Source organism: Erinaceus europaeus, chromosome 8 (genome assembly GCF_950295315.1).
Source record: "Erinaceus europaeus chromosome 8, mEriEur2.1, whole genome shotgun sequence".
In the NCBI taxonomy this organism is placed as follows: Eukaryota; Metazoa; Chordata; class Mammalia; order Eulipotyphla; family Erinaceidae; genus Erinaceus; species Erinaceus europaeus.
The window spans coordinates 13,224,836-13,237,403 of NC_080169.1; the positions used below are offsets into that span (position 1 = coordinate 13,224,836).

Consider the following 12,568-nt stretch of genomic DNA (forward strand, 5'->3'; position numbering starts at 1 on the left):
CCAAAGTCCCCCCCCCCCACGCACCACCATAAAGCAGAGCTGAACAGTGCTCTTTTAAATGGTGTCTTTAGAGAGCAAATTTCAGTTCTACGTTCTTTTCCTCCTCTGGGTAATTAATCCCTTGCACTGTTTCAGTGTATAATGTTTCCTGATGCACACACATTACATCTAATGATATCCCTGCATTTTTAATATTTTTCTTTCATGGCTGGGGCCTCCAGCTGAGTGAGTTCACCACTCTAGGTCTCTTTTTAATTCAGAGAGAGAGCAAGAGACATCACAGCCCTGGTGCCGTATCACCTCCCGTGTGGTACTAGGGCTTAAACCCGAATGTGACAAGGCACACGTCCTACCCAGAGCTGTCACTGTCATGAGTTTTCTCAGGGCACTTGTGTTTTCTATGTGTAGTTGTCTATCATGGATTCTAGTCTTTAAAATATAAAATCTAATGATTTTAAGTGTTCCAGATAGTAGTAACTGATTTTTTTTTTTTTTTGTCACCCTCTTAATATGATCTCTTGAGAAGCCATAAAATTCTAAGCATTTCCTAGCTGAACACATAGTGGTCTTTACTTGTGAGAATACCATATTCATAGCTTTTGCCCTCTCTTCCAGACTGGCCAACAGTGAGAAGCAAGGTGTGCGAACACATGCTGTCTCTATGTCAGGTAAGGATGCCCACCATCACTGCATCTGCAACACTGCCAAGTTACAATAGTTGTGTAGGAAAATTGTGTGGCAGATACTAGTCCATTTTATTGGCATTATCTCTTTCTAGAGTAGCTTATATAAAAAAGAACTCTCTGACTACTCAGATTTACATATTATTAATAACATTAAGTTGCTTTAAATGTGGTTGTGGTTTTTTTGTTTGTTTGTTTGTTTTTGATGAGTCATGTTATAATACTATTGGGTTGTTGGAAAAGTCATGACACATTTTTATGTAGAAAAACAGGAAACAATAAGGGGCCCAGGCAGCGGCACACCCACTTAAGTGCACATTGTACAAAGTGTAAGGATCCCAGTTTGAGCCCCTGGCTCCCCACCTGCGGTGGGGGTTGCTTCACAAGCAGTGAGGCAGGTCTTTCTCCCTCTCTCTCTCTTCCCCTCCTCTCTTAATTTCTCTCCATCCTATAAAAAAAAAAAAATGGCCATAGGAGCAGTGGATTTGTATTGCAGGCACTGAGCCTCAGCATTAATCCTGTAGGCAAATTGGTGTAGTGCATCAAAATAAAAGACTGAGGTGGGTGGGAGGGAGGATTCAGGTCCTGGAACATGATGGCAGAGGACCTAGTGGAAGTTGTTTTGTTGTGTAGAAAAACTGGGAAATGTTTTGCATGTACAAACTATTCTATTTACTGTAGACTGTGAAACATTAATCCCCCCAATAAAGTAATAATAATCCTGGAGACAAAACAGAAAAGATACTTAATGGACTTTTTCAACAACCCAGTAGATTACTCAAAGGTTAAAATTCTGGGGTTTTGTTTTGTTGTCTTAATGTCATATTAACCATTTTCCATGAAAATGTTTCCTTTTAAAGCTGCATTTATCTTTGCAACTCACCGTGGTCTTGCAGGACACACTTTGTGCAGTGACTGTTTTCCTGGAACCTGGGAGATGTGAGGGACCTTTAATGCTTCTTACCATTCACAGTTAGCAAATGTACGGCGTTTGGATGTCGCTGTTTTGAAAATATAGTTGAGATGCTGATATAAGCACTCTCTTAACTACTGACTCATGTTTGGAGTGTGGTGTGCTTGGTATGTTTTCAAAATATTATATGCCCCCTTTTCCTACTTAAGAATGGAAAATGGGGAGCAATCTTCTGAACCCATGTTTGATATCTTAAAATGTAAACACTATGTACACACACACATATAATCCGTTTTAGGCATAGCTGCCTGATATATTTCATATATAGCAATCTGACTCAGAAGAAACCCAGTTCCTATCAGTTAGTTACCTTATATAATTTCCCCCCTAAAACTTGAGTTCTGTTTGGTTTGCCTGATAACTAGTTTCTTTTTGTGACATTCCAGTGTACGTATATAATGGCTTATTTTTTCACTTTGCCCAAACATCCTACAAGCCCTCTCTCAAATATTTATGCATGTTATGTGTACAGTCGGCAAAGATCACACTGATGACGGATTGTGTGTGACAGTTTATGTCACACTGATGATGGATTGTGTGTGACAGTTTATGTCACTCTTCCGAACAGGGTGGGGGGCACTTTGAATGCCAAAGCCTGTGCTGCTGGGAAGTGTTAACCATTCAGACAGGCCACAGAGTTGTCAGATCCTAAGGTACATGGTTCATCGTGCTAGTCTGCTGGCCCCAGCCCCCATTCCAACAGTATCTTGAAGCACTAAGCGTATCTTAGCATTTGCCTCGTCCCTTATCTTCTGTTCACTTCTTGGTGGGGATTGGAAATCTGGCAGGTATAAACCATGCCCACAAGGAGTTTGCCATTTGGTTTCAGAGAAAAGAGCCCCAAACTGGTGAGCATGGGGTAGAATTCTATTGGTGTTGCCTGAGTCCAGAAAGGAGTAGTTGCTAAACTTCAGCAACCTTCTATAGAATGTTCTAGAGGAAAAGTGAGATTTCAGCTGGCTTTGAATACTCCATATACATTCTATGTCTTTTTGCCAGACTGAAAGCAGTTTTAGAAACACAAAAATGGCCAGTGCACTCTGTGCCCTCCTTGGTTGCCCTCTTAAGTGGAAGAGAGACCTAAAACCTGTATGATCATCAGGAGTCTGCAGCCAGCCATCAACTTAAAATAGTAATAAAATAAAATAAAAACCTTCACTTTGTGCCTTCTTTGATTTTCGTACTCTCTTTATTAGTGTGCTCAGTTCTTAAAGTTATAGACCCACAAGTTTTATTTAGCAACTGATGCCCATCAAACCTCACGGTGTTAACTTTCCCAGCCAGTTTTGTCTCACTCTGATTTATTTCTTCTTAGTTCTCTCTTAACCAGAGGGTCATAATTCTCTTCCTTCTGGTACTAAGTCACTGCTTACTGCATTTCTCTTTAAGTAAATAATTCTCTATCCAGAAACCTAGGTTAATCATTTATATAATCTACCCCATGATATTTTCGCCCCTTGACTTGACCCTCAGAGACCTCTGTCTTCTGCCCACATCTTACTTCGTTAGTCCCCTTTCCTCCACATTGCTTTCAGCAAAATAAGATGTAATTCGTGCCCTCCACACCACTTTTTATCTGTGTAGATCTGCTCTTGCTCTTTCTCCACCCAAGATATTTTTATTGTGTGTCAGTCTTTCCAGTTGTCAGAGTCAAAAGTACTGCTTCATATATGACTAGACAACTAAGCAGGCGAGGTTACAGCTTGAAGCATGGTGTACCGTAGCCATTGCTTTTCCTGACGTAGTCAGTCCCATGGAGTTGCTATAAGAGTACAAGCTGGATGTTGTAGTTTCCCATTTCTTATTGAGAGTAGTTCAGTCATCAGATATTTATTGTGTACTTACGGCATGGAGGGCACTGCCCTAGATGCTAGGGTTGACAGCAAAGAGAGCCATGTCTCCTCTGCTGAGCATCATTTTGTGAAGGAGACAGACCGTAGGCACCGAGTTAAAATAAATCAGGTAAATTGAAAGCAATGAGGGGAGGGGACAGTTTTTAAAATCTCAGTCAAGGAAAGTCTGGGTAGGTGACATATGTGCAGATAACAGAATGAAGGGAGAGATGAAGTATTGTATTCATTCAGGGCTAGTAAACACGGCTCTACAGCAGAAGCTGGGAAAATGTAGTATCCAGGAAGGAATCAAGAGAATTCCGGGTAGAGGACTGGAGGGACTTTGGTGCCGTGTGCACAGTAGCCAAGAACTTGGGGACTTGGTTAAGGTCACAGACAACTGAAAGTTAAATGGGCTGTTTCTATAAGTACTTGATGTGGTGTGGAAGCACTAGGTTGTGAAAATCTCTTCATTTCTCAAGTACTTCTTTATCTCTTGGGACAAACTTGCTTAAATTGTATTGAAAGACAATATAGTTCAGAGAATAATACTGACTAGAGTGCTAAATCCAGCTCTGGCATTTTCAAGCCATATGACCCTGAGCAAGTTAATCATTCTTAGTTATATGCAGCTTGGATGTTACTCTCTTGACTCCTGTATCAGTCATATAAGTTTTTTTTTAATTTATTTATTAATAAAATGGAAAAACTGGCAAGACCATGGGATAAGAGGAGTACAATTCCCACCACCAGAGCTCTGTATCCTATCCCATCCCCCGATAGATTTTTTATTCTTTAACCCTCTAGAAGTATGGACCCAGGGTCATTATGGGGTGCAGAAGGTGGAAGGTCTGGCTTCTGTAATTGCTTCCCCACTGAACATGGGCATTGACAGTTCGATCTATACTCCCAGCCTGTCTCTTTCTTTTCCTAGTGGGGCAGGGCTCTGAGGAAGTGGGGCTCCAGAACACATTGTTGGGGTCGTCTACCCAGGGAAGTCAGGTTGGCATCATGCTAGCACCAGGAACCTGGTGGCTGAAAAAGAGTTAACATATAAAGCCATACAAATTGTTGATTAATCATTTACCTAAAGGCTGGAATATTGCAGATGAAGATTTGGTGTCTCCATTATGGAAATAGCTAGTAGGTCTGTTTTAGGTATATTCCAAAGGACCCATGACTTTATTAGTTTTTGCCTGAGCCTGACATCTGATCTACAGGTGGACCCAAGTTATTGTCTGGGGAGACGATGTCAAGGCTGGAAAAAGGGCTAGAAAGCTGGATTAGGGAAGAAAGTAGCTCCCAAATATGGGGAAAGTGTATAAATATTGTTGACTATAAACACCATCGATTTGATCTGGGTCCCATGTTCAGCATAGGAGCCTATGTAACCTCTACATCCCTGTAGGTCCGAACTTGCTTTCTGTGGTCATCAGTAGGAGCATTCCGAGTTGCACCAATTTCAGGATCCATCTTCTTCAGGTGGTAGACAGAGTATATTATCCAACCCCCCTTAGAGGATGAAACATTCTCTTCTATCGTTGATCCACATGGAGGGCAAGGTCCTATGGGGCGCCCCAAATGGGTCCATTATGTTGTTCCTGATGGAGATGACCAGAGATATAATGGAGAGAGGGATCTGTTCGAGTTCTGGGTTCGTGTTGTGTGGGAATCCCAGGACTCCCCGACGAGGGACCCAGCTGATGGGGTGACCTGATAATGACTAAAGAGTCATCATTAAAGTATGCAATCATAAAAGTTTATCACTCCCCCCCCCAAATTTCACAGAAGGAAAAAATTCAAAGCAGTAAACCAAAAGTTGTTGCCTAATCTTCAAGATCAGGCAGGTTCAGATAGCGCTACCTCCTAGGTGCCTACCTCAGTACTTTAGGATTTTTCCCTCAGCATTCTCTAACCTACATTTCCCTCAATTAATAATAGTTTTTAAACAGGATTATTTTGGAAATTAGCATGACCATTAGACTGGGCTCAGTATAGGGAATGACATGTCCTCTTTGTCTGTTTATTGTCTGGGGTGTAAGTCCTTACTTAGTTCATTGTTTTTATATGAATCTATAGGTTGCTGCACATGGCATAAAGACCTGCTAAAAACTTAAAACGATGCATGCTGGGTATAGGAGCCAGAAGGGAAAAAGGCAGAAGCGCTCAGAACTGGCTGTGGCGCTGGTACTTTCAACAGTTCCCTGAAAGTGCTAGCAAGATAAATTGCCTGAGCAGCACACCTACTTTGTCAGGCACATGACCCAGGCTCCAGCTCAGTACCCATTGCACTGAGGAAAGTTTTAATGCTATAGCTATGCTTTCTCACTCTCTCTGCTTTCTCTGTCTTAAAGTTGGCCCACACCATGAAGTCCCTACAACAACAGCAAAACGCCCTGTGAGCACTAGTTCCTAAGCCATGAGGCTAGCCAAAAAGAGGATCTAGATAACTTTAGATTTCCAGCTTTTGTTGGATCCCTGTCTGAGAGTGGAGGGGTGGGGTTGGTGGTAATGACACAGTGTCCATATCTTCTAGAGGTGAACTACAAGCATTCGCATATTTCATTGCAGTGTTAATATTGCTGGATCGTTTTCAACAAAATTGCAGTTATTATTGATACTGGATAAATAGAGGTTTATCTTTGAAGTCTAGACAGAAAATCTATTTTTTTTCATTTCTTTATTGGAGAATTAATGTTATACATTCTACAATAAATACAAAAGTTTGTACATGCATAACATTTCTCAGTATTCCATATAATAATACAACCCCCACTACGTCTTCTGTCATCCTTTTTGGACCTGTATTCTACCCCCACTCACCCACCCACCCCAGAGTTTTTTACTTTGGTGCAATACACCAATTCCAGTTCAGGTTCTACTTGTGTTTTCTCTTCTGATCTTGTTTTTCAACTTCTGCCTGAGAGTGAGATCATCCCATATTCATCTTTCTGTTTCTGACTTATTTCACTTAACATGAATTTTTCAAGGTCTGTCCAAGATCGCCTGAAAATGGTGAAGTCACCATTTTTTATAGCTGAGTAGTATTTCATTGTGTATATATAGCACAACTTGCTCAGCCGCTCATCTAGACAGAAATTCTATATAAAAAGTTTAGGAGTAGTGAGTATGCAAAATATCTAATACAGTAATGTATTTCTCTGTGTACATTATCCTTGATTCCTAAAGTAATTCTTATAGCCTAATTGTAAATTAAAAATCAAACAAAACCAAAAAAATTGCTTCTTATAGAGCTCAGAGAGATTGGATCTTGGAGACTAGTATTTACACTCAGAGTTCTGAAAGTATGGCCAGAGAAGGGCTGTGGGGTCATGTAGGGACAGCCAGCTGTTTGAGTAGTGTTTGTATGACTTCCCTCGGGATACAGAAATTTCCAAAGAAGATCAATGAATAAAGCTGAGATTTAAACATGCCATAAGCCTAAACTCTGGGAACTGTGTTTTCTGATAACTAGATAAGAGTCCAGCAGTTAACCTTGAATTGCAAACAGGGATGTTGATGCCACTTCATTGTGCATACAACTTCTACTAAATATTCATATGACTTACACTCAAACTGGAGTTTGTTTTTTCTCTTGTCATTAAAACTAATGCTGCAGTAAGTAACCTTTTCCCTTCAGTAGAAATGTGATGATCTCTGCTGAACCCTTTCCATATTTGTTGGAAATTTTAACTTGGTGACAGATTCTTTTGTTTTAGTTGTCAGTCACACAGCATCACTACCATACAACTCTGGTTTCAGGCTAGTGGCTAGAAAATTAATCTGGTTATAATGTTTTAACAAATCTATGTGCTTTAGTTCGTATGCCTTCTGAAACAACTAACTTATTTAGGAAAAAGTAAAATAAAAGCAAGTACAAAGAACACACTGAATCATTCTGGAAGCTTAATGTTAATATGCAGAAGGGAGAAATACTTCGGGAGACTTTGAGCCTTACTATATTGTTGTTTTCCTCCCATCTATCAGGATTAGCATAGTACTGTTCTCTGAGCTTTGAAGTATTTGAGAGGTCTGTATATCTCTGTTGAATTTGGAGTTTTCTTCAAGCTGTTGTCTTGGTCCATCATTATAGGTGCTTTCTTCTGTCTTCCCACTGTATCTAATTTTCCTTGAAAACCGGAGCTTAGCAGTCTGTTGAAGCAGCAGTCACAAATGCCTGCCAAACCAGATATTTATGTATTGCAGACTGGTGAGAGGTGATTTTTCTGTGGCTTTACTCCCATGCTCCAGGTGCTGTAGGGGCTGATTTCTCCATTGGATGCTTTCCGTTGCCTGTAGTTGGCATGTGGTTTATAGTTTTTGTTTCTCTCCTGTTTTTATCCACTGCTGTTGTAAAGTTGTGGACAGGTGGGCAGCAACAGACTTTAGTGGGTCATGAAGACAAGGGCCAGACTGTATCAGGCAACAGCAGTCAAAGTGCTTGGCCACAGACGAAGGCAAGCGAGTTGCAGCAGAAAACAGTAGCAGCAGAGACCTGACGAGGGCAATTAGCAGCACCAGATGTGGCCAGCGAGGTCAGGAGGGTGACAGTGATGGTAGCCCAGTAAGGCAAACAACTCCAGAGACGGGAACCTGGCTGGTGGTGTGAAACCAAGTAGGGAACAAACCTTTACCTTTAGAGAGATCTCTCTACCTGGATTCTGGGCCTTCCCCCAACTCCCTTCATTCTTAGTTTATCTGAACACCAAGCTCATTTTTACACTTTGTTTTCGTGTATGCTGTAGATTTGGGTTTTGTTTTGCTTTTGTTAATGGTAGTAATGGAAGAAGGAAAACAGAACTCACTAGTCTGCCACTAGTAGCATCAGAATCTTGACACAAAAATTTTAAAGGGCAACTTAAAACATTCTAGATATCAGTTCCAGAATTTGACTTCACATTCCCTCCTATAGCTGTACGTTATCTATGTAATTGTGACTAAGATAAAGTTCAGCTTTGGGTTCACTAAACTGTATCATCTGAGGAAAGGCATAAAGTTTGAAAAGGGTGGCCAAGGCGAAATACTTGCTTTACTTGGGCAACTAAAAGGGAATAGGAAATACCGACCCACCTGCCCAGTCTCATATGTCCCCATCACCCATACACACACCTGTGGGTCTTCTCCCTACTTTTCCCTTTCAGAGCCCTTCAGGCAGCAGTGACAGTGAGACCAGTTTGCTGTTGCTTTCTTCTTGCCCCTTCCAGACTTGCCCACTTCGAGCCTCATGAATTTGAACTTCAGCCACCCACCATCACCCTACCATTCCCATCCCTGAGTCTTGAATGATTTCCGTGTTCATGTGGGTGGTTCTCAGCACCAAATGCTTTAATTATTCCAGGGGTCCCACAACTCCCTGCTTCAACAGAGCATACTCTGCCAGTACCTGTAATTCCCACTTCACAGACCACTGCCTCCTGTTTATTCCGTCTTATTCTGTATTGAACTCACTCCAACAATCCTTGAGTCCTGTCCCTGGCCTGTTCATTTCACTGTCCTTTTACACCCTCGTGTCCTCTACTTTTATTGGTGTCTGACAAGCGTGAAAGCTCTGCCTCCTGCGTCCACCTCACTGCTCTGTTCTGCTTTCCTGTTGTGCACTGAGCAAACCCAGCTGTAAGTTTCATGCCAACTCCACAGCACCTGAACTTTAATGCCTCAGCTAAATTCCTGACTGTGCACAGTAGTTGGGGCCCTGGTACTACTTGTGATGTGGCACTTTGACCTCCACTTACCCAAATGGTCTCTTCAACCTCCTCATCTGAAACTCTGGCACTTCTTTACCCTCTTCACAGTCACCTGGGAAAATACTCTCGTTAGGGTTAGGCATCCTCTGCATATCTGACAGCATCTGTCCCTTAATGTTCTGCTCAGAATTTCAATACTCTGGTTGTGCTCTGCGCCCCCCCCCCCCCCCCAGCCACCACCCATCATTCCTGCTCTACCCCCTACTACCTGTCCAGGCCTCTGTCACTTGTTGCCTTGTTTCTCTAGACCTTTGCCATCAGCACAGCAATACTGTAGCTTCCCTGCCCTTTAAGGGTGTTCATCCCCTCTGAGAACATAGCTCTTCCCCAGAGCTGTTGCTGTCAGTGATTCTGGAATTACCTCCTGTCTCTCCTGCTCCCCTCACATCTGTCCTCCCACTCCAACCCCTGCATGTTTAGAACTCCCAAATCCGGCTCTTGACTTCCTCCCTGCCAACTTCAATTGTTCCTCAGGAGTCTCACTGAGATTTTTACCTTATGATCGAGTGTCCCTAATTCTCATCTCAACAGACTTCTTCTCCAGTATTCAGACTCTTAGAACAAATGCACTGTGTGGACTCTGAGATATAAGAAGCATCTCAAACGCTTCTGTGCCAGACCAAACTGGTCTTCCCATCCAGCGCACGGCTCCTGGTCCTCTACACTTAGTGTGCGGTCCTTCCCTCCTCCTAGTCAAACACACCAGTGTATTTGGAGCTAGTTCTTGTTGCCTTTCTATTCTGACTCTAGCCCCTGGACAAATCCAGAGTGGCCTAGTCGGCTAAGTATACTCAGCGTCAGCTTTCCAAGCACTTTCCTTCGTTCACTTCATGCTTTTCTCTGACCGTATCATTCCAGTTCTGCTTCTTTTAGAAGATTCCCCGGACACCTTGAAAGTCCAAGATCATGTCATCTGCCTTCTCTTTTTAATTTGTTCCTGAATCCTTTCAAACAAAGGCCGGATCCCTGAGGTGGGCTACGAGGTCTGTTGCAGCATGGGTCCATTTGCCACCTCCCTGTCACTCTGACACACCGTCTGCCCTCCTTGCCTCACACTCACCCCCAGCATCAGACCAGTCTTCCATTTGTGCACTCAGACCCATCATCTTCTCCTGGAAGACTGCAGTTGGCTCCTTGTATTATCACTACATTTAAAGTTGCGTCCCCTCAGAAAATCAGTCCCTGCTTCTGCTCAGTTTTTCTCTATACCACTGAGAAGTTGACATAGTAGGTAACTTTCTTTGTTATCTTTTCCATATATAGGAACAATAAGCTCAGTAGGATAGTGGTTTGGGGCCTGATTTTCTGCATTCCTATAGCCCCAGCATCTACATAATGGCCTTACTCCTATGAGATATTCAGCAAAAGTGTGATTAAATAAGTAACCTGAGTAAAATAAAAAAAGATCCTAATAAAATTCTTAATATAGTGATGTAAGATACTTTTTTGAGGGGGGATTCGGTGGTAGCGCAGCGGGTTAAGCGCACGTGGTGCAAAGCGCAAGGACCTGCATAAGGATCCCAGTTCCATCCCCCGGCTCCCCACCTGCAGGGGAGTCACTTCACAGGCAGTGAAACAGGTCTGCAGGTGTCTTTCTCTCCCCCTCTGTCTTCCCCTCCTCTCTCCATTTCTCTCTGTCCTATCCAACAGCAATGACATCAATAACAATAACAACAATAAAACAACAAAGGCAACAAAAGGGAATAAATAAATAAAAATATTTTTTTAATATATAATACTCTTTTTTATTACTTGGAAGAAATCATACTTAATTTTCTAATACTGGCTTGTTAAGTCAATGTAAAGATTATTCAACTCAAGTTAGAAATAGTAGAAAGCGGGAGTCGGGCTGTAGCGCAGCGGGTTAAGCGCAGGTGGCGCAAAAGCACAGGGACCGGCATAAGGATCCCGGTTCGAACCCCGGCTCACCACCTGCAGGGGAGTCGCTTCACAAGCGGTGAAGCAGGTCTGCAGGTGTCTGTCTTTCTCTCCTCCTCTCTGTCTTCCCCTCCTCTCTCCATTTCTCTCTGTCCTATCCAACAATGACAACAACAATAATAACTACAACAATAAAACAACAAGGGCAACAAAAGGGAATAAAATAAAATAAATATTTAAAAAAAACTGTGAAGTTCAAGAAACTTAGTAAGATGGGGGTTTGATAAGTTACCAAACAGCCTCTCATTGTTTGTTTATAGTGTCAATCTATATAATCAGGTAAACTCCATTCTGAACATAGTGTCAAATACTTCAGTTTTCAGGAAAAAAAAAAAAAAAGAAATAGTAGAAAGTGTCAAATTAGTGACAACTTACTCAGTAGTGGCTCTGTGCCAGCTGCCCAGGGACTGCTCTCTGTAGCTCTTTACAAGTACGGGACTTGAAGCAGAAGTTGATAACTTTCCCAGGATCAAGGGCTGAGTAATAGAATCCAACATCTGAGTCCAAATACATGCTCCTTGTATGTAGTTTTTCTCTAATTTTACACTTAAGGATAGTTGTAAAAATGAAGTTTCATTTAGTCTGTACCCAGATTAGTTATTTATTTACTTATTTATCTACTATAAATTTACTTTGTCACTTATGTTTCCGTTTTTCTTATTTCTACTTCTACTGTCTGTAAATCGTTGCCATCTTGATCCCGACCTGTGCTCTTCCTTGACCCACACCTGAAGTTCGACCTTTCTTTATGATATCCTGTGGGTCCACTGTTAAACTTCGCATCCCGTCTGTGCCATTTCTGTCATGTTACCCCACTGCTTCCTGCAGGAGTGTGTGTCCCACTTTGACATGCCCACTGTTGCCCTCACCATCCTATAACTGTGGCTTCTGTTTTCTTTTTGTGCTGTGTGCTCCTGGAGGGCGGGGGTGTGTCTTGTTGATCCAGCCAAGTGCCTTACAGAGAGAGTTGACTTTCAAATGAGCTTTGTATACATGAATGAGGAGTGAGTGGAAAAATGGTACTAACAGGTAGGGACCTTTGCCACTTATAATATATATTCACACATTCTCATAGCCATTTTTTATGTTAAGGTAATTTATTTGACGTCTGTGAGTCTGTTTTTTACTGTCAGTGGGAGGAGAGGGGAATTGCTCATAAAGCTCACAAACTAATCTTCTATTTTTTACAGTTTCTTCTTTATGGTTCAATATTAGATGTTCACAAGGCTCTCAGAATATTTATTGCTATTGTTTCGTTTTAGGTCTTGTCTTTTATTAACAGTATTTCTTCACTTGGCTAGCTCTTCAGAGCTGGGAGATTCTCATTATGTCTTGTTAAAAGTTGCTGTATCTAGTGCTTATCTTTGCTAAAAAGGAAATTTCCCTTTAAAATTCGAA

The 12,568-nt window shown here is 41.9% G+C and overlaps 1 protein-coding gene across 23 annotated transcripts in view; it reads left to right on the forward strand.

Moving 5' to 3' along the window:
- PTK2 (protein tyrosine kinase 2) overlaps nucleotides 1-12,568 on the forward strand; it is a 224,867-nt gene that overhangs the window by 134,474 nt on the left and 77,825 nt on the right. For all 23 annotated transcript variants that reach the window (XM_060195947.1, XM_060195943.1, XM_060195936.1 and 20 more), the window contains one exon: nucleotides 616-668. In XM_060195947.1, coding sequence (XP_060051930.1) covers nucleotides 616-668 — 53 coding nt within the window. The remainder of the gene's footprint in view (nucleotides 1-615; nucleotides 669-12,568) is intronic.